At 39.8% G+C, this 22,616-nt stretch overlaps 2 protein-coding genes across 9 annotated transcripts; one reads left to right on the top strand and one right to left on the bottom strand.

Annotated features, from left to right (window-relative positions):
- Positions 1-774: 774 nt before the first annotated feature.
- Positions 775-6,623, bottom strand: tmem30b (transmembrane protein 30B). Of its 5 annotated transcripts, none has more exons than XM_044166599.1 (8): positions 6,321-6,623; positions 5,128-5,325; positions 4,681-4,788; positions 4,448-4,555; positions 4,116-4,206; positions 3,870-4,007; positions 3,395-3,601; positions 775-1,954 (listed from the first exon to the last, which is right to left on the bottom strand). In XM_044166599.1, exons 2-8 carry the CDS (start codon positions 5,314-5,316, stop codon positions 1,776-1,778), a joined length of 1,020 nt encoding a protein of 339 aa, XP_044022534.1. In that variant the 5' UTR covers positions 5,317-5,325; positions 6,321-6,623; the 3' UTR covers positions 775-1,775. The 5 variants fall into 5 exon arrangements, with proteins under 5 accessions (XP_044022534.1, XP_044022531.1, XP_044022532.1 ...); XM_044166596.1 differs by lacking the exon at positions 6,321-6,623 and adding an exon at positions 5,870-6,087; XM_044166597.1 differs by lacking the exon at positions 6,321-6,623 and adding an exon at positions 5,876-6,079.
- kdm1a (lysine (K)-specific demethylase 1a) lies at positions 6,154-20,825 on the top strand. 4 transcript variants are annotated; one of them, XM_044166587.1, is made up of 22 exons: positions 6,174-6,287; positions 7,065-7,101; positions 7,686-7,979; positions 8,377-8,545; positions 8,874-9,007; positions 9,099-9,177; positions 9,330-9,422; positions 9,690-9,796; positions 10,114-10,195; positions 10,544-10,638; positions 11,625-11,642; positions 12,723-12,865; positions 12,991-13,081; positions 14,218-14,352; positions 15,972-16,045; positions 16,443-16,554; positions 16,734-16,866; positions 16,986-17,173; positions 18,311-18,425; positions 18,581-18,708; positions 19,254-19,400; positions 19,745-20,825. In XM_044166587.1, exons 2-22 carry the CDS (start codon positions 7,072-7,074, stop codon positions 19,943-19,945), a joined length of 2,568 nt encoding a protein of 855 aa, XP_044022522.1. In that variant the 5' UTR covers positions 6,174-6,287; positions 7,065-7,071; the 3' UTR covers positions 19,946-20,825. The 4 variants fall into 4 exon arrangements, with proteins under 4 accessions (XP_044022523.1, XP_044022522.1, XP_044022521.1 ...); XM_044166586.1 differs by having other exon boundaries at positions 6,212-6,287; positions 7,065-7,116; positions 8,380-8,545; XM_044166585.1 differs by having other exon boundaries at positions 6,212-6,287; positions 7,065-7,116.
- The last annotated feature ends 1,791 nt before the right edge of the window (positions 20,826-22,616 follow it).

The following is a 22,616-nucleotide window of genomic DNA, read 5'->3' as shown; positions in this document are numbered from 1 at the left end:
AGTACCCACAATGCAGTTCAACGAATCAATTTTTTTCTCTCTCTCTTTCTGTTATAACTATGAAAGATAGGGGAAGAAAGGGAGTTGTCTCCAATGTTGCAGCTATAAATCGAGAAATCCTCCTTTGCTACAGTAAGGCTTTTACAACAAAGTTAAGAACAAAGTGATACACTTTTAATAACTAATTCAGTGATAATATAATGTTAAGAAATTATAACTGCGAAGTTAATTACAACCTCTGTCACAATTTGACCTGCATTAGCATAAGTGCACTTATTGCAGACTCATGCTATGAAGAATTAATGAGATGCATACATTTGTTATGCATCTTATAAATTGATATGCTTATATTACTTCATTACTACATATTTTTATAAACCTAAACATCCAGACCCATCAAGAATAAAAGAGTACTATGAGCTTGGACTTGAGTCAGCTGAGAAGACCTAAAAAAGCTTGACTTTAGACCTCCAGCATTAAACAGCCAGGAGCCGATGAAAATATGATCCATTTGATAAAAGATACTAGATGTGGTGCTTATTAAGCTTTTGGTGAAGGTCAATGCAGAATATCACCCTAGATCTGAAAAACTGACATTGGAGATAGTTATAATAAAGAAGTGGTTGAGGGATAAAAACTGTGGCTATTGATACCAGAAAGTCCACATTTCCATGTAATCCAGCATAGACTGTTAAAAATGACAAAAATAATCATAGTATGGCACTGTTGCCTGTGGAATCTAAATGTCCTAATAAGACAGAGAGGAATGTGAAGTTCTGGTTTTGATGTTGTTTTATTAAATAAATATCAACATGAAGTAAAATCTCAGAAACAATAGTGAGAGTTAAAACTGTTAATAAGTAAATAGAAGACAACATGAGCTTGCATAGTCTGTACACTAGATCCCTGAGTTTGAAGAGCAATTATTCCCATATTTTACAGCATTATTTCCAAACTAAGCTACACATCTCACACACATCAAAAGTAACTTTTTGTTCAGTATCAAATGGTTTATCAAATCATTTATGGCTTTAATATTATTACTGACCTAAAATGAGGAGGCAGCTCATTTTGATTATGAAAGCACACATTTAAGAAACACAGTATTAAAAGCCTGAGATAAACACCCTGTAATATCCAAGTATTGTAAAATAAACCAGACAAGCATAAACTGATTAAACTAGAACGCACATAGGATGTATGTCTCCTTTTGCCTGCGCACATTGCATATCCACTCTACTTTCACTCTACCTTAAAATTCATCCCTTAAGATTCACAGTGGAGACCAATAAAGTATAGATATATTTACAACAGAATTAACATACATTATTATTTTGATTTTGGACTTGGTGTGTGTCAGCAATGACACTTCTCTAGTGATCACTCAAATTTGAGATACCAACAAGAGACACCTCTTACAGCTGTTCCAGGAGAGCCTACCTTCATGGATGTGCTTACAGACAAGTACATGTACCCATATTGGAAATCATCCCACAGGGCCCACATAGCCAGTTCCTATTTTGCAGTCAATGGGGAAACTCCAGTGTCGAGTCCCGCCTCACAAAATGACACCAGGCTTCTTCTGCACCTTAGGAGATCTCTTCATGTCCAAAATAACATGTGATTTCAGTTCATAGGTGGATTCTAGCTGTATACTCCCATTTGTGAGCACTGTACTCCACTTTCATCATGCCATTGAGTAAAAAGGGAAAAAAAGAAAAATTGTTGATAGGGTAGATAAACCCCCCAGCCAACCACAGTCCGTGACCAGGCACTCATTCTTCCTCAGGGAACTTGAATTTAGCATAGACAATGAGCATGACTATGGACATGACGACACACAATGAACCCATCACGAGGTAGGCAATGCCCAGGAACTCATTCTTGCCACCCATCCAGGACACGTTGCTGAACACCACCTTCTTTCTCCCTGAGAAGATCTGAACAGGATAGTCTGAAGGACAAAATGTTAAGGATATACACCAAAAGTGGAAACACATAAAATAATAGACAAAACAATTGTGACCTTGTTTCAATACTTTCACAGAAGTAGTTGATATACAAAACTGTATTAAGAGATACTGTATTAAACAAAGACATTTGAATGTATTTTAGTAAGCATTGGCTTCCATTCATTTCAGTGTTATATAGCAGGCTGGAAACTTTCTTGAGCTGTATAATCCATCCGAGTTACATTACTGTAACGATTTATTGCAGTGCGCACTTTTCAAAGCAACCTGCTTTTAAACTGCATTACCACTCAACGATAATGTAACATTGACAAAAATGTAGACTTGATGTCCACTGTGATGGATTACACAACTAAACCAACAGTTAATATTCTGTGAATTTATTTTCAATGCATACAGAAAAGAATAGAAAGCAATGGCTGCCTGAAATAATAGAAACAAACACATCAAAAACAACTAAAATTGTCTTGATTGTACTTAAATTGTGAGCAAAAATTTAAAGTATATATGAGTATTTACAAGTAGTTAAGGGATTTAATCTTGGAAACAGAGTGGTATGGTCCTTTCCACAAAATTAAAAAAAATTCTCTGAGTTATTTACGTAGACTTCAGGTAGACTGCAATCAATCATGTGAATAATTATTTACTTATATCAGAAATGTGCCTGCTTTTTTCCTCATCTCAAGGAGCTCCTGAGTCACTGTGTTCACTCTGCCCAAGTAAAAACAGAACCACACCCAACCGGTAAAACAAGTTAGACTAAGCTGCGGTTAACATGACACAAAACATATGGACCAATTCAATGGCTGACCTCTTTAGGTAGATTTGAAGCTTAGTAAATCTTCTCGTGTGGATGGAACAGTGTAAAACTCCTTTAGCCACACAAATGTTTTTGTTTAAAGCATACCCCCTGATGATAAGGTTCATTATCCAGACTTATATGCTGTTTTAAAACAAGTAAAGTGTCCTCTTCCACATGCCCAACACAACTAATGGCACAAGAGTGTCATACAACAATGAAAAAATGTAATTGTTTCACCAAATCCACCATATTTACACCTTTCTTTAACAGTTTCGATGGCACCTTGGCCATTGTCTAGGCACTACTGACAGCTGCTGCTATCTACATGCACAAAATGATATACCTACATGTCTCATTACAGCGTGAGTGTCAATATGGTGAAAATGACATGTTTTGGCTTTTGACATTGATTTTTGGTGTCTGTTAAACCTGAATTACAACATGCAAGATGTAAATAGCTATACAGTACTAATTTGTGCGATGGAAAAAAGATTAAATATGGTCCGAGTGAAAAATGGTGCAATTTTTAAATAGAGGACTCATGCTGAACAAACATAACTGCCCATACCTCCAAGCACCATCCTTAAAATCCTCCCAAAATCTGTAACGTGTATAAGGATACTGTAGGCAATTTTAAGGGAGTAGTTTCCAGCTGGCAGACCCTTTGCATAATCACCCTTGGTGATTCGTCGATACAGCTTTCTGAAATCTGGCAGGGCTGCCCTCCTCATCCACACCAGGAAATCTTGATTGATGAAGCCGTTGTTAGCAGGGTCTGATGGGTCCAACTCGTAAGCAGGCCTGGGCCAAAATATGGGTTTTACAGTTCCTGGAAGTCAAACTTTTAATCAGCTATTATTATTTTCAAACATGCTATTGTTATTTATTATTATTTCACCAAAAGGACTCCCTGTAGCCCACTATTTACTGCACTAAACTAAGTTACTCCTCTCGTCCACAATGCTCAAACTCCTTTACCACTTTGTAAAATCGTTTCATTTTGAGCAGACTGGGAACCCCTCATTAAACACAATCTACATCCTAGCACTACAAACAGAACAGACAGCAGGTTACAGTAAATTCAGTGAAGTTACTACCGTTGAATGCGCTCTTCAGAGGTGTGACCGTGGGGTTTCTGTATTTGATGTTGTAGTCTGTCCACCAAGCAATCCCTTTTCCATCGAAGGGCACCAGCTTCTCTGTCCCATTGACAATCTGATACAGCTTGAAGGTGTCTTTAAAGAAGCAAAAAAAAAAAAAAAAACAAGAATCAATACTTCCTTAACATAGCAAATAAACTTAATTCCAAATGCACTACGGCCATTTTGAATGTCCATACATACCATTGAACATGCTGTTTGCTATCGATCCACATGGTACAATTGGTTGGTTGTTGCCGTCATACTGATAGGGAGCACAGGTGTCACTGGGACGCTTCAAGAGAGACAGAAAACAGTGTTATCATTGCTCAAATAAATTGTCTTAAATATTTGTTTGTATTACAGATGGGCAATGGCATGAGGTACTATTACTAGGTAATATGAACTGCGCCCATATGGTTAACCCAGGTAACAACTTAGCATATTTGTACTCAACTCAGCATATCTTTACAAGTCTTTTTTGAGTGTTTCATATGGGTTTTTTTTCCCCCGAATATCCTATGCTGTTAACTCACCGTAAAGTAATTAATGTCTCCAGACAGCTGGCTATCATCTTTGGACACACCATACCTTCTGTAGTTCTGGAAGTAGTTAGACAAACCATAATAAAAGAACACGGGCCCCTGTGGAGGAAAACAGAATCACAAAAACACAGTCAAGGGTCAGAGGCAGGAGTAGAGTTCAACTTAATGAAAACGTACTGTTTGCATTTGTGTGTGAATGTGTTTGTGCAAAGCTCCAATGAAACCTTAAATAGACTGTCAATGGAGAAGTCCAGCTCGCACAAACAGTTCTTTTTATCTGGGTCAGAGCACTTGAAGCATGGTGAAGTTGTTTCAATCCCAGTGTAGTCTATCTGTATAGGAAAGATGGAAAACAAGAAAGGTTATTATTAATTATTAATGGCTACAACACCTATCTCCATCGAGTGTTACTGACACCTCACATCTTTAAACTCCAGAGTACGATATTGCTTACAAGTGACAAGTCTGTGAGCAGATAGCAGTGAATGGTTTTGGACCTTACAATATTTTCTTTCATCTCAACACTGAATATTGGCTTATGGTTTGTTCACTTCAACCCAGTAAACACATTCTTTACTGTCCCTCTTTCTCTCTTTTTGCTGGTGGCATTGGACCCTTGATTCTCAGCGTGACACCAGACTGATTTGTGTGTTCAGTGGTCACAGTCATACCTCCAACACTTGGATGCTCCGTGAAGTGACAAAGAGAGTGACGCCAATGCCAATGAAGGCCAGGCCGATGAGGACAAACCCTGGGATGATAATGCCAGCTGAGAGCATAGGCTGCCATGCCGGAAGCCTCTGCTGGGTGAAGGCGGTGTTGTCAGGCCGGTTGGCTAACTCCTGCTCTTGATTCACCATTTCTTGGTTCTGTTGGATAGATTGTTAATCAGCTGTGTACTTGTTTGTAGTATGTGCTGTATTTACAAATATATTATACAATAGCCAACATATAAAACACTTCCTATATAAACTTAAATGAATGAGCCTTTATTTCCCCTGCTTTGTCACTAAAGACTTCCGTATTTCTGCTTAGGTGTCTACTCTCATTTTGTTTTTTCTAATGTAGGACGGTGCAGACAGCTGCAACAGTTAATATAACTTATTTACAACACAGTACAGGACCACCACACCGCTAAAAAAAAAAAAATCACACACAAAAAACAGGCTTCATATCAAGTCACACACAGAAATCTTGAAATGTAACTACCAGAAACACCCAGATTAGCCAAGAACAAAATATAGACAACAGGACTGACTTTTCGCTCATTTTCACTCGCTGGTAAAGAGAAACGGTTAAAATCAGACACAAACATATACATTCACGAGTTAAATCTGGGTTTTAAGTGCTACTTACACACAGTCGGCTCAAAATGGAGAAACAAAGGAGTCAACAAAACATCGGTTTGCTCACCTTTACCTGTCTACACCCACCTCCCTTGGCCATCCTGTTCTTCCTACAGCCTGACGTCAGTTTGTTTGCTGGGATCGCCGATTCTCCACAAACAGTAAACGGAAGATAATCGGGACGGAGACGCTGAATCCCGATCAGCAATAAAATGCAACTTTAACCAAAATTCTTTTAATTTTTATACCTGAAATGAATTTGCCGATATGTGAAAGCGTTGTGTATGACTAAATGTAAACTAAAAAAAAGATCCATTGAGTTGAGTAATAAATCCCCGCCTTCTTTTGGATTGACAGTTAGTTTGACCAATCGTTTCGCTGAGTGGTATTGGGTAACATTTCGATCCACCAATCACGGAAGAGTTCATTGAAAGGAGACCTGCTACTGTGCCGTCTTTGTGTTGACATCTTCGGAGGATTGAGAGGTAATATTAATACTTTCAATATTTAATGCTTACCTTTATTTCCTAAAACAATGCTTCCTGATGTATGTCAGTTCATCAATACAGATCCTTTTGTAAGCGAAGCCGGCGCTTTCTTTTTCACTAGGTCGCACCTGCTACTGTTGGTGCTAGCCAGGTCTCATTGTTAGCGGCGTTAGCTAACGTAGCATGGTCTCGTAAGATATATTTGAAAGGAAATTAATTTAGAAGCGATTCAAAACTTTGCGTTAACGTTACAGCTCGTGTTGCACTGATATTAAAGGAACATAATATATATCATATGTACGACAGACAAGTCGTTTGCAAGAACAAAGCTACCGTTAGCTAACACAAGCTAACGTTAATAGCCATACCATTCTGCTGCTAGCTTTGGAGTTAACTTGCTAGCTAACGTTATTCCACTTGGTCAGGATGACAATCAAGGAACTACTAACGGTCTCGGCACGACAAAGGTTTCTGACTAACAGCTGTCCTGTTCAAATGAATTAATCAAGCACCAGGGTTCATACGGCCACAAGTTCAGCCTTTTCAGGTTTTCTCGAGTGGGTGTTCTCACTTGGCTAATTTATTAAAAGTTCTGATAAACAAGTGAGCACGAGTGAAACACATTGTATCTGTTGTATTATTCAGTGGATATTTGCGAACGGGTTTTCAAAATGTTTAGCTAAATCTCAATGGATGTAATGTGAAAGGCCAACATTTTTTCATTTAGTTGGTCCTGTTCGTAACTATATTTCTGGTTCTGTCTTCATTTCTTAGTGTTTGAATGGATATTACCAGGTGCACGGAGAAATGGGTAAAACAAGACAAGGTTACTGTAACCATGGAACCCTCATTTCATAAACCATGACATTCATGCACAGTTTAACGTTACTTAAATCATCCAGTGATACAGATGTGACATTTCTGGGTGAAACATCTCCCAAAGCCCGACAGTATTTGGTTGTTGTTAGCCTTTTGTAGCAGGTGCATTCCCTGCCCCCAACAGCAAAGTGACTAGTTGGCATAGGGGTTTTAAGCGAATTTCTTATAGGAGTTACTTTGTTTAAAAACCACTAGACAGTGAGTGAAATAACTATTTGGCATGGATTTTGTAGGTTTTACATTTTAACTGCTGTAGGCTATAATTTTCAAATAATGAACTAAGTGCCATAACAAAGGGAACAAACATTAAATAGTGCTGTTTGTTTGTTTGTTTATTTTCAGCACATGCAACCCACACTTCATTATGTTCATTTCTTCTTTTTTTAGGAATATTTTGTAATTTTTTTTCATTCATTATACTATTTTGAACATTCAAATTTCAACCACTTATAACGTAGGCTGTTAAATGATTCACTTTGATGGGTTTCATCTCATTTCTGTTCCCCCTTTGTTCAGGAGAGGCCTCCAACATCCTCCATAATGCTGTCTAGCAAGAAGTCAGACGCTGGCTCCTCTTCCTCCTCCTCTTCATCTACTGCGGGAGCAGCGGGAGGTGATAGGGTTCCGGTTTCCGATGCCCAGACTGGTCCATCAGCCTCAGCTGCAGGTGCTATGGATGCAAAGAAGAAGGAGAGGTCATCCCCTAGTGGGGAACCTGGAGGAGCCCCTTTGACCCACCAAGCAGGCTCGGGGGCGGCAGACCAAGATTCAGCTGAAGTTCGCAGGACGAGTCGTCGCAAGCGAGCAAAAGTAAACATTTTAGGGTTCTGCTTCCTCCCTGTATACTCAGGGAGGAAAGGATGCTGCCAAAAATTAAATGAATGAAAATTTAAATGAAAAATGGCCGTGGCAGTGGCCAATTTCACTATATTTTATGATCATCTGTTTGATTTAAAGCATTAATACATTTGTTATTTAAATTTAAGGTGCAATATTATTCTGCATCTTAAGTCACAGGTTCTCACTTGTCCTACGTGCCCCAGTGGAAATCAGAAGTAATTTCTCATAGTTTTTGCAGTGTGATATTCATGGTATTTGTTTCTTGTTCCCATAAAGGTTTTGGCAGTTTTAAGCGTCGTGGGAGCACTCCACCCAATCAGAGATGGTAATGCTGGTTTTAATGATGCTTTTATTGTGCCTACTGTTGCAGGTGGAGTACCGCGAGATGGACGAGAGCCTGGCCAATCTGTCGGAGGACGAATATTACTCTGAGGAGGAGAGGAATGCCAAGGCAGAGAAAGAGAGGAAGCAGGTCATCCCTCCTCCGGCTCCACCAGTAGAGGAAGAGAATGACAGTGAACCAGAAGAACCATCTGGTGAGACTGAAACTTGATCAAAGTTTCAGTTCAGACTCAAGTTTCAGACTCATCATCATATTAAAGCAGTGACATGAAACCTTGTTGTTTTTGTTGAGGGAATAAATCTGCCTAATTAAAAGCTCTGGTAAAAACCTGAGCTTTTCTTTATACAAGAATGCAGAGATTCTTCTCTAAGGCTATGTCTTTAACAGTCTGTTAATTTGCCCTGTGTTTGATTTTAATTCGGAGCTCATTACACATAAATGCTCTTTCTTTTGGTCTTAAATTCATCCTAAATTACACTCAATGCTGTTAATAGAATAGTGAAATATATGTTTATTTTTAGGTGTGGAAGGAGCTGCTTTCCAGAGCCGTCTTCCTCATGACCGTATGACATCCCAGGAGGCTGCTTGCTTCCCTGACATAATCAGCGGTCCCCAGCAGACTCAGAAGGTCTTCCTCTACATCCGCAACCGTACGGTAAGTGACAATTTAAACACATTACTTTGTGTTCAAAAACTAAAGACTATGGGATCATTGTTGTAAAAATATTCATATTAACCTCATCCAGCTCCAACTGTGGCTGGACAACCCTAAGATCCAGCTGACCTTTGAGGCCACAGCACAGCAGCTTGAAGCTCCATACAACAGTGAGACATTAAATAATTAAACTTTTTTTTCTCCTACATTTTATTTTCTTTCTCTCTTTTTTTTCCCAAGGAGATTGCAGTCATACAGAAGTTGAGATTTTATGTGCTTTTGTTCCCTTTTTTTTTTTTTTTTTTTTTTTTTTTTTTTTTAGGTGATGCTGTGCTGGTCCACAGGATACACAGCTACCTAGAAAGGCATGGACTCATTAACTTTGGCATTTACAAGAGGGTCAAGCCTTTGCCCAGTGAGTTCACTTCATTCATTGCACTGGTATAATAACACTAGCCATTCGCCATATGTTGCTACAATTAATGTATTCTACAGCCACTTTGGTTGGAAGACAAACATATCTTCCCCAAAAAACTAAATCCACCTTATGAAAGTGGTTGCCTAACATTAGGGATTTACTAGCTACTCTGACTTGTAGACAAAAGAATTCAGATACGTTAACCTTGGAGTGGTCAGTGGTGTAATTATACCTAGTTAATGAACCCCCTGCTTGTTGTTGCAGCAAAGAAGACCGGCAAGGTTATAGTCATTGGTGGAGGTGTGTCTGGCCTAGCTGCAGCCAGGCAGCTGCAGAGCTTCGGGATGGATGTTACAGTATTGGAGGCCAGGGTAGGTCACCAACAGGGTTTCTGTTAATCTGTTATTTCAGGTATATTTGTGATTTTGTCACATGTTCTTAACCAGCTATTGGTATAAATCAATTTATGATTGTGAAATATTTACTGTATTAATTAATAGCATTGTGAGATTAGTGCCACCATTTATACACTGTATATATTATGGTATACATATGTTTTCTAAGGGTTTAGATGAAAACCAATTGAGTGACTTAAACTTATCTTGCTTTTTGTAATATAGAAAGTTTATAATTGCCTCAAGTTTTACCATGTGACTGTAGAAAGTTTTTACTTAATTTTTCCATGCAGGACCGTGTTGGAGGCAGAGTGGCCACATTTAGGAAGGGCAACTATGTTGCTGATCTGGGAGCCATGGTGGTGACAGGGCTGGGTAAGATTCAGATCCAGTTTTTTTAATGTGAATACTGAAGTCAGTCACAACCTTAAGTCAAAGCATCTTGTAAACCTTTAGTGTCTAATCAGATGCAAGTGTTTACATTTTCATTCCACACTAATGCAACATCCAATTGTTTTCAGTAGCATATGAATGCTACCTCCTGATATGAATTAGCTGGTATGATTAGATAGAAAACTCACACATGTTGCTTTTAACAAAGTCAGATTATAGTCTTCTCCTCAAAGTTACTAGCATCTACCTGTAGAGGGTGGTGTTGTCCATGTTTATGCTGTCATCATCAATTGTGTGTGTGTGTGTGTGTGTGTGCGCGTACTTGTTCAGGGGGGAATCCCATGGCAGTGATCAGTAAGCAGGTTAACATGGAGCTGGCCAAGATCAAACAGAAGTGTCCACTGTATGAAGCCAATGGCCAGGCTGTGAGTATAATGAAATATATGTATCAGTAAACTCAGTTGCCTCTCGTCCATTATCCTGCCATAGCCAAGCTCCTAAGAGTATTCTCATATTAAACAAGTAGAATCCTGAGATACCTTATGAGTGATTAAATTGTTATTTGCAAAAATCCCAGGTTTTCTCATAAAGCCAAGAAATTACTTGAGAGATGACAAGAGGCTAATAGCAGCATGGATGTGATTTACCCTAGCCAGCTGATGCCTGAAAAATATCTGCCTGTTTCAGTCATACTGACATTTTTAGCTATGCATTAGGTTAAGTTCACTTACAAACCGTCAACCTCAAGAAAAACTATCCATCAGGGCAGAGTAGCTACAACTGCATTATATATGTATATCCAAATTACATTTTTGAAACAGGACCTTGTGTTGTTTACTTCTTTTAACAGAAGATGTTTATGGATGCACAAGAGTTCTCTCTTGGCATAGAAGTGTTCTGTGTCTGGGGTTTATAGCTGTTCTCCAAGCCTGTTGTTGTCCTGAGGCAGGGATCTGGCTTTCTATGAGCCACAAAAACACAGTGAATGGTGGATTCATTTAACTGCTTGCCCTTGCATGTCATCAACAACAGCTCCAGTTCCTTTCAGAACAGAGTAAAACAGAAAACAGATATAGCTTAATGTAATTAAATTGGAAACAAACAGTGTTTTTCCCTTTTCATTTTGTTCTGTCCATCAAGTGGTAGCAACAGTAGTAGGATGTTTAGGTTCATGTTCAGGACTCTTCCACTGAAGTAGAGACTAGCCAGCAGGGCTCTTGAAGCATCCACATCGCGTGTAACTGCTTTCCTCTTTCGGAGGAAAAGGTAGATTAAATGTACATGTTTTACTTTTGTGCAAACCTGTTTGAGGTTAAAGTTGTGTTTACTTAATGTTTTCTCTCTCTCTCTCTCTCTCCTCCCCCCATCTTGTCAACTCCTTCCATGTTCATCTTTTGGTGAACTTCTAAAGGGTGAACGGTGCACAAGTGTATGTATTGCTTTATTCACGTACTACATTCCTTACCTAATTTTTAATCACTTTTAAAAGTCGACATTTCAGCTCCATCCATTTAAATTTTACTTTCTTTAACTCACCATTTGTCATCCATGTAGGAGATAAAGAGAGAAACAAATGAGCAGCTCATGTTAAACCTTCATCTTTTAGAACAGGAATTAAAAAATAAACCCCTTATTTGACATTCTCTTTTATTAAAGGGAAGATCCACACAATAACAAGAGTTTGTTAAAATGTAGTACAGTTGTCTTTTCAGAAGTTGCAAACAACAGAATATCATTTTTATTTTTATTGTGGTAATACATGCACAGTAATACAATATGATTTAATAATCAATAATAATAGGCTATAGAGCTTTCTGCTATAAATGATAACTCATCTCATGTACAGATAATCTGATAACACCCCTGACAACAGTCAGGCTAGATGTAGCTTGTAGAGATAACGATTTGTAGTGAAAAATGTCTATTGCTTTGTTCAGACTGATGAAATATACAAGTGTGGATTTTCTCTTTAAGCCCAATCTATGATTGCCGTACAGCACCCTCTCCGCCCCCAACATCAGAATCACCCCGTACACCTAACTGCTTGGGTTACAGCTGGAACGTGGACTCTGATTGTTGGGGTAGAGCACGTACTGCAGACCAATCATGGGTTGAGACTTGAAATGTCTGGTTTATCCTAGCATGGTGTCTATATTAAGTGATTTTGGAAGCATGTTTTAAGGCTGTTACTGGGAAAGTGTGTTTGATTGCATTGATTGCATCATTTATGCTTCTTCTGCTTATATTAGGAAATCAGTGACTGAAATGCATGCCTCAGTAAGAGAAGAAATAAACTCACTCGCCATAAATTATATCAAAACTAAACATCACAGCTAAAGCTAGAGGCACAAAAAGTATTAGATCTGGTACAAAGGCAGAATTTCACTAGAAAGTCTGAGTCTGGCATGCTTTCCCCACTGTTTATTTTTCTATAGATTCCATCACGGCTGTCATTAGTGTGACTGATGATTCCATTGTCCTTGTTGTGTGATTGTGTGTGTGTATCCAGGTGCCAAAAGAAAAAGATGAGATGGTGGAGCAAGAGTTCAACAGATTGCTGGAGGCCACCTCCTACCTCAGCCACCAGCTGGACTTTAACTTCCTCAACAACAAACCTGTTTCTCTGGGACAGGCCCTGGAGGTGGTCATACAGTGAGTATGGTGTGCAGTACATGAGCTCACACACGGGAGATGGTGACAGATATGTCCTGCACATGTGTAAGAAGAGATGTATACAGATACAAATACTCGAATCTAATCTAATCTTGTGTCTGCAGGCTGCAGGAGAAGCATGTAAAAGATGAGCAGATAGAACACTGGAAGAAGATTGTAAAGACTCAGGAAGATCTCAGGGATCTTCTCAACAAGGTGAGCACAAGTAAAGTTTTTTGGGTGGCAGCAGTTGTCCTAAAGAAATTTCATAATGCCATCAACTTGGTGGTGGCAGAAGCACCACAAGACTTAACTTACAAACCCAGTAGTAAATAAACATTGCTTAAAAACAGTGGAGACTACTGATGATTCATCTAACTCACAGTATCTCTGTGAGTTAGATGAGAGGATTGATACCATTCTTATGTCTGTAAGCTAAATATGAAGCTACAGCCAGCAGGCGATTAGCTTGGGATAGCATAACGGCTGGAAGCAGGGGGAAACAGCTAGTCTGGTCTACCAGCACCACTAAAGGTCACTAATTACCACGTTATATATCATTAGTTTCTGTACAAAACATAAAATGTAAAAATGACAAGTTATTATTTTACTGGGGAGTGGCGCATTGGAATTATTTCTCACAGTGATGAAAAGACTCCAGGCTAGCTTCATATTTAGTATACAGACATGTGAGTGGTATTGATATTTTTATGTAACTCTTGGAAAGAAAACAAAGTGTATAGTCTTAAATTAAATAGTCTTAAATTCCTTTAAGACTACTTAAAGGGAAACCTTGAGAAATGGTGAAGAAGTTTTCATTTTCTGATTTTTTTGAAATTGTCATGAAATGAAAAAGAGGCGGAACAGAAATCGGATTGTCAACATTTAATTAGTGTAAAAAATCTTGCTCAAAATTGGCAAACATCTGTCAACTGGGTTGTCAGTTATGTTTGCTTGATTGATCTGCTAAGAGAGCTAATATTTGGAGTACACTTCTAGAATTGCTGACAGATTGCAGTCTGAAAGTGCCATTATGGTAAAAAAAAAAAAAAAGCAGACTTGAGACTGGAACACTAATGGTTTCAGTTTCAGGCAAAAATTCAGGCAGGGAAGGCAGAGAAACACTTGCCAGTTTGACCCTAAGTAGCACTAAACCCCTGATTGCTCTTCAGAAGCCAATTACGGGGGTTAAATGTTGACAACATATCCATTTTATTGATCACATTGACCACATTGTTCGATATTCAAATTCTTCCTTTACAAATTGCTCCCTCTTTTCTTTCCTTTCATCCATCATCATCTCATGACCTTCCTGTCTTTTTCTCCCTGTCCTTTTTATATTACCTTTTTAGATGGTGACCACTAAGGAACGAGTTAAGGAGCTCCATCAGCAGTATAAAGAGGCCAGTGAAGTCAAACCACCCAGAGATATCACAGCTGAGTTCCTGGTGAAGAGCAAGCACCGTGACCTCACCGCGCTCTGCAAAGTGAGCTCAAACACTATTTCAGAAAAAGAAAGAGGAATGTCATCATCAAAAAGCTGAAGAGCGGCATAGAAGAAAGTAACAATAGAGCTCTTACATCTCCTTACACTTCCTACAGATATTTACAAGCTGCGGGCAGTTATCTAGACTGGTTGTTTTCCAGGAGAGATTCCTATGAGACACTTTCATTTCTTCCTCAGATATCTTGGACCAGGCAGAAATCAGGCAGCAGGACTTAAAATACTTTAGTCAAAGCAGTTAAGTTTAAATACTAACTATTTCCAACTATGTTTGTGGTGTTGTGGGTACATAGCGTCTGTGTTTTCAGTTGCTAAACTACTTTGAAGCAATATTACATTTCTTGGGTTGATTATTAGGTGTACGTGTATGCCAGAAGGCCGACCACCACAATTTGCAGGACAGAAACTTGGTATTTGTTGTGAAGGATAACAACAAGGAAAGATCAAACGATTTGTAACAGTATTATAAGGCAGAAATACTAGCATGTAAAATGGATATTTTATGGACTGCTAGGTCAGGGTGGATGCATCACAGAATTTTAATGCTGTGCTATCCAAGTAAACCAGACAGGCTGTGTTTAAGTGGTTTAATGCCTCAGTAGGATGTATTATTAGAGTGAATGCTGCTGTTTTATTTTTGGTTCAGATAAATCACCTCCACTACTGCTATGTGTGTATTTTAGAAGGAGGTTTTATTTGGTTTAAACACAGCTGGTGTCTGAACTGGATTTGTCTGCTACCCTTCCGCTGTCTGAGAAACCACTTCAAGGCCTTGAATCACGGTCTGACTGTCTTTATGTCTGCGGATGTACACACACACATTTTCAGCAAGACAGGATGAGCATGTGTGTGTGTGTGTGTGTGTGTGTGTGTTCATGACATGCATGACTGCACCATATAACAAGATTTTAAGGCCAGTAAGGGGATGGCTGTCAGGATATTTTTTGCTGGGATGTTTTCCAGTATTCTTTCCATTTTTAGTGTTTTCCCAGGTCAGCTTGTTAGCTTGGAGGCATCATTAGGACGTTTGACTCAGTGTAGCTGGGGCCTGGCAAGGTAGGTGGTATTACCAGAATCTGCGCTGCTGTTGGTTCTATTGTGGTGAACTGATGAACAGGTTGAGTCAGCCCTCTCTGTCAAGACTGCTTGTCCTTTCTTCATGACCTGAAACCCTCTGGGTGTGTACCTTGTACACACACGCACATGCATACGACAAGCTCACCTAGTTAAAAACATCACCAGCTTCTAAAGTCTCACACCAATTCAGTTTGAGGCGAAATATCTGATATTATTAATATTTGAGTATTATTTGAAAAAAAAAAATGTAAGTATAATGTTACAGTCTTACTAATGAGGTAATATTTTAACATTAAAATAAATCTTAATTGTTAGTTGTAGTTGAAAATTGACAAGACATTGATCTAATAATCCAAAAGTGTAACAAAACAGTTTTGCTTCTCAAGTAATTTTCTCATTAAGTTTTAGTTAATTAGTTTTAATAAAATTAATTCTCATTGTAACAATATTTTCCAGCAGTAATACTATATGGATTAAATTAACATGTGTATACATCTCCTTGCTGTCTGCCTTGTCCTTGTGTAGGACTATGATGAGTTGGTGGAGATGCAGGTCAAGCTGGAGGAGAAGCTGCAGGAGCTGGAGGCCAATCCACCCAGGTAACCAATCCTTCTGAGGTTTCATCATAATCTCCTAAACTGCTTATTTGGCTAGAGTGAAAAAAAGTCCTTAATGGTTGTAAAAAAGAAATGCTTGTTGGAGCCCTGCAGCCCTTAGCAGCAGATGTTTACCTGAGTATGTCCTGTGGCAATTTGCCTATTTTTTAGTTTTCAGTTAATGTTATGTGTTCAAATATGAGTGTAAAGCTCTTTGAGTGGCTGGGAAACTAGAAAGGTGCTATATAAATGCAGTCCATTTACCAAATATGTATTATTATGTTATTGCCGGTTTGAGTGAAGCTTTTTCAGCTTGTGCGTGAGTGAACCTGTCCCTCTGATGTCTGAATAGCTGTCAGTATACATCACCATGTCTCTTTCCTTCCCTTCTTTCCCACAGTGATGTTTACCTGTCATCTAGGGATCGGCAGATCCTAGACTGGCACTTTGCCAACTTGGAGTTTGCCAACGCTACGCCCCTCTCCACCCTTTCTCTCAAGCATTGGGATCAGGTATATACATGTACCCATTTTGAAATGTCATAACCGTGTAGTCCTGACAATGTTCTTGCATTGCAAAGACCCTCAGGCCTCCCATGTACCAAAAAATGAGATACTTCTGCCATTCTGCTTTTATTACATTAGGAAGTTCATTGTGCTACTGGGATGACAGGTTATTAATTTATCCACAGGACGATGACTTTGAGTTCACTGGCAGCCACCTGACAGTAAGGAATGGTTACTCTTGTGTTCCCGTGGCCCTGGCTGAAGGCTTGGACATCAAACTAAACACAGCAGTGCGGCAGGTTCGATATACAGCCTCTGGTACGTGCACAGTGTGTGTCTTCTGCCACTTTTGGCCACAAGTTCCACTCTGGATTTCATAATTGATGTTCTTATGGATGTACAATGTGTCAACAGTTATTCATCTGTTCATTCTCCAGGCTGTGAGGTGATAGCAGTCAACACTCGCTCCACGACCCAGACCTTCATATACAAGTGTGATGCTGTGCTGTGCACCCTGCCTCTCGGTGTGTTAAAGCAGCAGCCTCCTGCTGTGCAGTTTGTCCCCCCGCTGCCTGAGTGGAAGACATCTGCTATACAGAGGATGGGCTTTGGCAACCTCAACAAGGTTGTACTTCTAAATAAGCATATGGTGCTTCCATATCACATAAAACTGAATTGGTGTCAGACTTTAGAACCAATTCACCAAACTACAGGATCTTTTTCTGATTAGTCCAGATTCTAGTCATAAAACATTAACATGTTTGATATAGTCAAGATGGCCCTGAGTAGTCTGACGTTTAAGTGGGAGGCCAAAAATTGTAACGTTAAACACCACTCTCTACAGGATGATGAGTGCCAAGTGTGATCTGCCACATTTTGTGCAGACCAGCACAAAGTCTCCAGTCTTGAAATCAGTCGTCGTGTTGAAATCAGAGTTCAAGTCAGGTCTTAAAGGGACAGTTAGCCCCAAAATCAAAAATCTTTTTTTTTTTAATAAACAATCTAGATGGATAAATAGCACAGCAAAATCTATATTTTTGATTTTGGGATGAACTGTCTCTTTAAATCATGTAGTGTGTTTCTGGCAGGACGGAGGATTTGGTTTCTTATGGAGACCTCCTGCTACTGTTTCCGCTGCAGTGTCCTTATGCCAGGAATGGCATACAATGAGTATTGGCAAACAATGAGTATTCAGAATTTGATTGTGTTCCTTGCAGTTTCATACATCATTGTCCAATCCAGCAGCATCCAGCATGAACAAATCCCCTTTCTCCTTCCTGTTGTTTTTTTCACCCAGATAAATCACAATAGTTATTGATACCGAGCTCAGACAACTAGGAGTTCCCTCGTTCGCCTGAACTGCCTAGGTGATATTGCTTTTTCCAACCCAAAGGGCTCAGATGTGCATGCGAATGAAAGATGCTAGTAATCCAATCAGAGTGCTCATTCTGCGTCACTCCTGACCCAGCAGCTCTTGCACCCTCTCTCTCTGTTGCTGAGCATCATCTGCAGCAGAGTAGTTTTTCTCATAATTCTACTGCAGCACAGAGGAGAATACTGCATTATTATGCAATCTGAGCTGCTACTAATGCTGTATCTCCAGCAGAGGGCGCACTACCATTCACAAATTCATAACTATTAAGCCATGCCAGTAAATGTGCTGAACCTGAGATGTACTTCACAGGCAATTGGCCTTTTAATTAAAATAAGCATTTTGATTGTTGTTTGACCGTTTGTATTTTGCGTTCCACCCTGTCTGAAGGTGGTGTTGTGTTTTGACCGTGTGTTCTGGGATCCCAGTGTCAACTTGTTTGGTCATGTTGGCTCCACGACAGCAAGTCGGGGCGAACTCTTCCTCTTCTGGAACCTCTACAAAGGTGACAAGAGATCCCTTTTAGTTTCACACTGTTGTAGTTAATGTGATGCAGAGTGATGTGGTACTGAGATATATTTCCTGTTCATATATGCCCTTTGCTTCTCTAATACATCCACAAAAAGCCTCTGCAACAAATTGTGCCTTTTCTCTTTTCAGCCCCGATCCTACTCGCTCTGATGGCTGGCGAGGCCGCTGGCATCATGGAGAACATCAGTGATGACGTGATTGTCGGACGCTGCCTGGCCATTCTCAAAGGAATATTTGGAAGCAGCGCTGTACCGCAGGTACACGACTCTCACACTTTGCTGATATTTTCAATATATCAGTGTATATTTGTTTGTCTGTCTTTCTTCACCTTGACCTTTCACTTTGATTACATCATTAACTTCCACATACCAAATTGTTTATTCTTCTGAAACACGATGTCCAAATAGTTTGACACAGCTGGCAGTTCTGTTCAAATACAACTTCATTATGTTTGTTGTTTACAGAAAAGTAGTGGTGGGTTATATTTTTTAAGCTCCATCATTAGTGTTTTCTCTGGTTTTTCCACTACTTTAAGTGGAATGTCAAATTCGTTCCTGAATTGACCCCCATAACCAGCACCACTTTACACAGCGAGCATATGTGAAAGGCACTCGTAAGTGGAGTTGTATCCAAACCACCCGTCATTATAAATCATTTGCTTATGGTTTCAAATCGGATAAAATCATATGCATGGAGGCCAGCGTTGGAACTGTTTGCCATCCAGCTGTTTACAGGTCCCTCCAATATCATCATGGAAACTCCTAACACATACTTTATGTGTTGTTGTTTGTTGTCATGGCAGCCAAAGGAAACTGTGGTCACTCGTTGGCGTGCAGACCCCTGGGCGCGGGGCTCCTACTCGTACGTCGCAGCAGGTTCTTCGGGTAACGACTATGACCTTATGGCACAACCCATCACACCTGGCCCTGCTATACCGGGAGCCTCACAGGTAAGCACACAAACATTAAAGAATCCTTAGTGTCGAGTTGATGTTTGGGTGAGACTGTGAGTTTATATGTGTGTGAGAAAGCGAGGGAGAGAAGGCATCCCAGCCCGACCACAATATTTAACCAAAGCAGAGCAGTTTATTCCCCACACAGATGTTTTTTTGGCTGTTTTGATGTTGGCATGCTGATAGATGTGAACAAGTCATATTTATGCGTTGACTGATGAGTTCTGGCAGTTTACTACTGCACTTTTCCCTCTCTCATCAATCCCCTATTTTCTTTTAATTCCTTATTATGTTGGGACAATCCAACATCGATCTCAATGTGGTTTTTCTTCTCCTCTCAGCCGGTCCCTCGTCTCTTCTTCTCTGGGGAGCACACTATCAGAAATTACCCCGCTACAGTCCATGGCGCCCTGCTCAGTGGGCTCCGCGAGGCCGGACGCATTGCAGATCAGTTCCTGGGTGCCATGTACACGCTTCCCCGGCAGGCCACTCCCACAGCCGCCAGCAACCCTCAGCAGGCTCAGCCCACCCCCAGTGTCTGAAATTGCTTCTCCCAATTCCTGCCAACTCCAGACTGTCAGACTAACTACAGCATTTTTGAGAAAAATACAAAAGTTTACACACAAACTGTTCATTTCTGTATGTGAAAGATCTTGGAATTCGCAGACACAACTTTGCATCTTTGCCTTTACTCAAGTAATGACACTTGGATTTATTTTCTGGCTTTAGGTATGATGTGAAATTGAGATTCCTTAACTGGAGCATTTCAGTTCCTCAGACTTTTATTTTGAGATGTTCGTGACTACTCATTTCCAGCAAATTATGGAGACAGATGTAACATACTACAAAGACTTGGCAATGCTAAAGAATGAAGAATAAATCCCAATTTTGTTACATACTAATGTATTAACATCTAAGACTTTATAAATATGTGATTTCCCAGTCTTAAAAACAGAAGCATGGCATTACGTTTGGTACTCTGAGTGATTTTGATTCCATATGGAGCATGTTTCCAAAACCCAACATCTATTTATGTGTTGTCTAAATACTAAATGTGCACACAACCTAAAACCAGATATCATATAAGACAGATGACCAACTCAGTGGCACAGTGTCAGTCTACTAAAACTGTTTCTTTTATCTCTGCAAAAGACATCTCCCTCTGGTGTCGTCATAGAGACCTTGTCTTGGTTGTCTTAAAAACATTGCTATGTACTGTAGCTGTATGCCTCCTAAATTTACTTTCTATTATTTAGGTTGCAGAGTGTAGTGAAAATAGTTTGTATTAAAAGCTAAAAAGACATATGTTGAAAGAATTGTGAATGTTTTTGTTTCCATAGCAGTTTAAGTATTTTATTATGGTTGTCATCACATACTTTTTTATGTCAATTGTTTTGTTATTAAAAGAAGAAAGAAAGTGCATCTTGAAATTAGCATGTTTCTTCTTGAAAGTGAAAAAGGTGTGTATGCAGACTTAATTTTTCAAATTCTTAACAGAAAAAGTGCTTCCTGTCCTGTTATCACCTGCAGATGTGTAGTTTTTGTACTTGTACATGCATGTACAAAAGTAACATGGCTACTTCTACTTTGACCCTCCTTCATTGCAGGTCTGGCTGCTTCCCAGGGTCTGTGGTACTGTGTGTGTGTGTGTGTGTGTGTGTGTGAGGGAGAGATGAGGGTCCCTGGCAGCAGCTCCAAATAGTGGGGGATCTGATGAATGAGGGGGGAGATTAAAATGGTCAACCATGAGCTATGAGCTTTTCTGTGGAGTTGTATTTCAGGGCTTTGTGCCCCTCTGTTTCCATGCACTCTCAAGCGTCACAGGCCTTGTTTCCCCCAGAGATGCGGTTATTATCGTGACCAAAGGAGATGTTTGATGTAACAACAGTAATTTGAGCTGGGGTTTTAGACTGCAGCACTCGGGTATTTTCACCTCCCTGATAAACCATAGGCTCAGAGCAGTGTGTAACTGTTGACTGGTAAGGTTATTTTTCATAATAGCCTCAAGCCCACACCAACTGATTATTTGAAAGAGAGGCAGAGACATAGAAAGTCAGATATCTAGTTATAAAAATCCTAAATTGGATAAGAGACCACAGTGTGTCTGAGCACATCTCATGCGATTCATAGGTGTGGGGTGGAATGTACACTTACACAGGTACAAACACCTCCCACATGTTGTTACGTGTATTTTGAACATCATCTATAATAATCATATATGAGATAAATACAGAAATTATATAGTCACTGTACAATTGTTTCAGCATATGTAAGTATAGTAGCCATGCTAGCAGATGGCTCTGGGGAAGGCTGTGTTGGTCGGTCAGTCAGTCCACGACTTTGGTCCAGACTGAAATATCTTAACGGCTATATGCCCATGAAATTTTGTACAAACATTCATACTCCCCAGAGGATGAATCCTACTGACTTTGGTGATCCCTTGATGTTTCCTCTAGCACCGCCATGAGGTTGACATTTGTAGTTTTGAGTAAAATGTCACGACAACTGTTGGACGGATTGCCATGAAATTTGGTATGCACATTCATGTCCCCCTCAGGATGAATTAACTTTTCATCTAGCACTATCGTCAGGTCAAAATGTCACTTTGTCCAGTACTTTGGTTTATGACCAAATACCTGCAAAACTATTGACGATCACATCAGCCTCAGCTGTACTTTTCATTTATTGCTACTTAGCAAATGTTAGCATGCTAACACGCTAAACTATGATGGTGAACATAGTAAACAATATACCTGCTAAACATCATGTTAGCGTGCTGGTGTTAGCATTTAGCTACCATGGCTGTAGACACAATTCTCAATCTAGTGTCACTAGTAAAGTTATTCAACACTGCATGCTGGACCGCAATAACCCTTTGGATGTATTCTCACAATCAACATTCCTATGACACCTGTTGTAGGCGGTGAAGCCTCTTTCTCACTCTCACTCCTCCGTCTTCCTCCTACACTTGCCTGGAGTGCCACTGAGTCATTTCAATGGTTGACTTCACAGCACTAATTCAGGTCAGGCACCAGCACTGAGGCTCAGGAGTACCAGGGTCCAAACAGGCACCACTGTGTTAGGGTAGCACCTCCCTGCATTTGAATTTAGGACAGATTAAACCCCACAAGCACTAGACAGTGTTAACCCCTGACTATCAACCGTTTTGACTCATGACACCCCACAAACAAACCAAGGCCACTCTACTCTTGA

Source organism: Siniperca chuatsi, linkage group LG15 (assembly GCF_020085105.1).
Source record: "Siniperca chuatsi isolate FFG_IHB_CAS linkage group LG15, ASM2008510v1, whole genome shotgun sequence".
Taxonomy (NCBI): domain Eukaryota; kingdom Metazoa; phylum Chordata; class Actinopteri; order Centrarchiformes; family Sinipercidae; genus Siniperca; species Siniperca chuatsi.
The sequence above is the reverse complement of the archived record's forward strand: the minus strand, read 5'-3'. Positions and strand labels throughout refer to the sequence as shown.

Bases quoted from the DNA above. Each gene is read 5' to 3' on its own strand.
- tmem30b (XM_044166596.1), bottom strand. From the start codon at position 5,902: ATGGCCAAGGGAGGTGGGTGTAGACAGGTAAAG. The intron at 4,789-5,127 runs GTATGACTGTGA...TTTCCTATACAG, and splicing joins GGAGCATCCAAGTGTTGGAG to ATAGACTACACTGGGATTGA. The intron at 4,207-4,447 runs GTGAGTTAACAG...TCTCTCTTGAAG, and splicing joins GAGACATTAATTACTTTACG to CGTCCCAGTGACACCTGTGC.
- kdm1a (XM_044166585.1), top strand. From the start codon at position 7,072: ATGGATATTACCAGGTGCACGGAGAAATGGGTAAAACAAGACAAG. The intron at 13,082-14,217 runs GTGAGCACAAGT...TTACCTTTTTAG, and splicing joins TCAGGGATCTTCTCAACAAG to ATGGTGACCACTAAGGAACG. The intron at 18,709-19,253 runs GTACACGACTCT...TTGTCATGGCAG, and splicing joins GAAGCAGCGCTGTACCGCAG to CCAAAGGAAACTGTGGTCAC.